Below are 4,063 nucleotides of genomic sequence, written 5' to 3'. Positions count from 1 at the left end.
AGTTTCCTCCACATTTATAAAATGTTTTACAGATGTATCCACATTTAATGTGGATTTTATTGGAACTGGGGAATCTGCCAGTGTTTCGGTGAAGTAGGCTAGCAGTTTCCTCTGTCTTGTGCTAACTCTACATATCCATTTCCCGTTCAGAACACACAGCAGCAATACGCCCACTCACTAGGAGATCATGCCCTAAAACAGTGACTTTTACCCAGCAATTACCTTTTATCTCCATACAGACTGTCTCATAGTGGAGAACTGCTAAAAAGAGAACCTATTCTTAAAATGTCTCATGCCTCCTCTGTAATGAATTTCTAACATGTGTTTACTCTACATTTTGGTGCTGAACAGATTCCACATTATTCATTAAATATGTTATCTTGATAATATTGACATATTTATCTATATGGATTTTGTCTTTTTACTTGCATTCAAATACTTTCATTACTAGGTTGGAGGCTTACTTTTAGGGCAGCTAGTACAAAAATGATGACTAAACTTTTGAATGATCACCATGGCTATATGAAATAGATTTTTTCTTTATCTCATGGTATTGAATTTGAGGCACATAGCCTATCTGCAATGTAAGGACAAAAGATGAAGGCAAACATAGGGCAAAACATGGAGACGCGTTTTCTGTGCGTAATGTGGAGCCTTGCTTCGCATAACAGGTGCCACCTCATTGCGGATAAGCCTGCTGAAAAGACAGCACAAACATAGTGCTTGTACCTTTGTGACTACCAGTTTAGCTTGTTGCGCATCGAAGGCTTGAGAAGTGGTGTGGTCCGTGTGGTAGCGAAAAGCAAGCAAGATTTTTGAAAAGGAAAAAAGTTTGCGCAGTGCTTTATTTTTTTTGTTGCGGTGGGAATATGTTTATGGCAGATGTGCAAGAGAAGATGAGAGAGTGAGGACAGGTGGTGTAATTAGAAACTCGGATTTCGGTTTATCGATGGAACCGTACAAAATGCTCTTGTTCTTTTCGGTCATGCGGACAAACCTTCGGGAGACGTGACTTATGGTGGCTTTTGTACTGAGAACAGTTTCCGTGGTGTCTGGATGCACCGCCCCTCCACAACGGATGTTATGGAGATTTGTTTAAGGGAATATGTTTAGCCTTGATTTGACATTTTGAGTCTCGAATTATATATTTTTTATTTTTGCTTAATGGGTTTGAATGCGGTCTCTTGGACAATTGATGTGTTTCTTTGTAACCTACCCACTCGTTGAAGACATGCGTCGACTTTGATTTATTCACAAGAAGTAGAAAACCCACGGTCAAAGAAGCAAAGGCTTGAATTCAAACTGTGAACTTCAAAACTGAGGAATATTTATTTGTGAACAACTATTTGTGAACAGCGGATATGAATATTTATCTTCACTTGTTGCCTTGGCTAAGGACATTATGATGGACTAAAACGAGTATTTTTTTTTAGATCAAATCACTTGCTCTACCCCACCCTGCTTCCCAGGGGCTAACCCTCTCCCCTCTCTCCTGTTTTTCTTGCTCCTCGCAGAATGTCCCGGTTCGGAGACAACGTTCCCGCCTTGTTGGGCTCCGGGAATGGGGGCTCCGAGCGCAACAGGACCCGGGAGGGAGCGCCTGTGTCTACAGGTGGTGGAGTTTCCCCAGCCTTTAAACAGACCAAAGCGCAGAGAGCTCGCACCATGGCCCTGTACAACCCCATCCCTGTCAGACAGAACTGTTTCACCGTCAATAGATCACTCTTCATTTTCGGGGAGGACAACATTGTTCGGAAGTACGCAAAGAAGGTCATAGAGTGGCCATATCCTTTTGGTTAAGTGTAAACACACACACACACATTCGACAAAAGTTCTTAACTATATTGAATTGTCTATCTATTATGTTAACGTTTCTCTTATAATAATGAATACCGTGGACAGTAGAATTCAGCACCATGGACAGCACCAGCAGTGGTTGTTAAACGTATTATAATTCCACTCAAAATTAGGCGAATACAAATATTTGACCTATAGTACCGTCTTTTTACAAATTAAGTTCCAACATGTAACACCTTACAGGTGTTCACTGACCACTTCACTGACCACTCATAATCCACTCAAGGTTAAGGCAGACATGTTTTAAACCATGATAACTTCCCACTGAGTAAAATTGCTGTTCATGATGCTGAACGATTTCCACAGGAGTAGACTTCAGTGTTCTGCTGTGTGTCATTGATCAAAAGTCCTACAGGTATTGATATCCCCAACGGAATAAAAGGACACAACCAAATGGAAATGCATGTGATGAGTCAGAGTCAAGAGCTGTGTCTGGGCAGAGCACAGACAACAGTATAACACTGTCAGTGGCCCCTTCTTTATGGTGCAACTAACACAGCCCTTGTTAACCTGTTGGGATTCAAGCCTCAGTCTCCTGGTGGTGAATTAGCATGATGGAGCACGACAGGACAGGCTGTCCTAGAGGCAGGCAGCAGGATGCAGAATAGGTCTGGCACTGTAATTGACTGCCAGGAATGAACATAAACCATGATGAAGTGTTTGAGACTGAAGTCTTGTTAGTTGACAGTGTTTTACTCAGTTGTAATTCTTATAGCAATACAGCTCTGGGTATAGCTCTTTATTATCAGTGGATTTCAGATTCCTTGTAGTTCTACCTTTACGTTTGCATTATAGCTGATGGGCTTCTTTACCACCCCTCTACCTCTGGTCTGTCCATCATTTTATGGTTAATTCACTGTGTTGAGATAAATTGATTTACCTAAATTGGATCAATATCCAAAGGCACTCTTGAATATCAATTAATGTCACCATTTTCCACTATTTTAAGGTTATTTACAATGGTTGATTTTACTATGAAAATAATGTAATATTATCTTAGCATTTTTCAAAATATCATAGAGGATCTGCATCAGATTTTAAGGTGTGTATGATGATCAAAACATACATGAACAAAATAATGTGTGTTATCATTGGAAGACTGCTGTAGAGTATGTAAGGCTTAACATGCATGGTTGTCTTTGCCTTTGTCTCTCAGTGGAAGAGCGTGACTCACATGTCAGTCAGTGGAAAGTGAATTACACACGTAGACCTCCATTCTGCTCCATGCAGCCCTTTCTATCAACAAGATGCAGGTGTTGTTGAGTGTGATGATCACTGGCTGTAGATTTGAGGAATATCACCACATTTCCACATGTCACTGAGGAGAGGCGATGGTGGGATGGAGGGATGGAAAAATGGAGGGATGGAGGGAACGAGAGATGGAGAGATGGAGGGATGGAAAGCGGAGACAGTCACTAATAGCCTGGAAATGACTTGGCAAAACACCAAACCAAATGGATGGCCATTTCTTAGTGAAAAGGAAGCAACACAATGCCCTTCTGTTGGTCAGCTACTGTTAATCTACAGTACAACAGGTGTCCCAGTTGTGTTGTTATTGTGCTGCCCAGCTGAATGGCTTTTTGATAGACTATTATAGAAAAATAGTCCTTACGCTATCATTTTCATGGGAGTTCATATTTGTGGTCTGATTTCCCATTATTAATTCAACATCGAACCCACTGTTTACCCATTGAACCTATCAAATGAGATTGTAGTATGTGGTGAGGGTAGCCAACATGCGGAGGAGGAGTTCAATCCATATATTATTGTGACTGCAAGCATATCGTTGTTTATGCAGTTCCTGACTGGTTCTCTGCAGTTTGTGGCTATCTTGCTGTTTTGTTGGGTGGAAATTGCAGAAACTAACCCCAAGGTTAATGTGGCATTGTGTGGGGAGTGTCTCATATTATCTAATTGACTTTGCCAATTTAATTAACAAACATTACATCTAATGACATCTGATCAGTCTGCTGTATCATGTGGTATAAAGTGATTAGAACTGTAACTGATGATCTCATTCAGAGTAGTTTCCTATCATGATGTGGCACAGCACAGGTTGATGTTGGTGAGCTTTAGATTCAGCATTTAGAGAGCGCTGGCAAATATCCAACATGAACCTTGTAAGACATCCTCACTTGTTCACACCCACACACCTGACCCATGAACACACACACACACACACACACACACACACACACACACACAC

The 4,063-nt window shown here is 41.1% G+C and overlaps 1 protein-coding gene across 1 annotated transcript in view; it reads left to right on the top strand.

The window, feature by feature from the left end:
• Positions 1-1,211: 1,211 nt before the first annotated feature.
• LOC111972209 (voltage-dependent R-type calcium channel subunit alpha-1E-like) overlaps positions 1,212-4,063 on the top strand; it is a 121,728-nt gene continuing 118,876 nt past the window's right edge. Inside the window, 1 exon segment of the mRNA XM_070446163.1 lies at positions 1,212-1,784. Within this exon segment, the coding sequence (XP_070302264.1) occupies positions 1,516-1,784 (269 nt within the window). The 5' untranslated portion in view covers positions 1,212-1,515.

Source organism: Salvelinus sp. IW2-2015, linkage group LG13, assembly GCF_002910315.2.
Source record: "Salvelinus sp. IW2-2015 linkage group LG13, ASM291031v2, whole genome shotgun sequence".
NCBI lineage: Eukaryota > Metazoa > Chordata > Actinopteri > Salmoniformes > Salmonidae > Salvelinus > Salvelinus sp. IW2-2015.
Note: the sequence above shows the minus strand (reverse complement) of the source record. Positions and strands in the feature narration are given on the sequence as shown.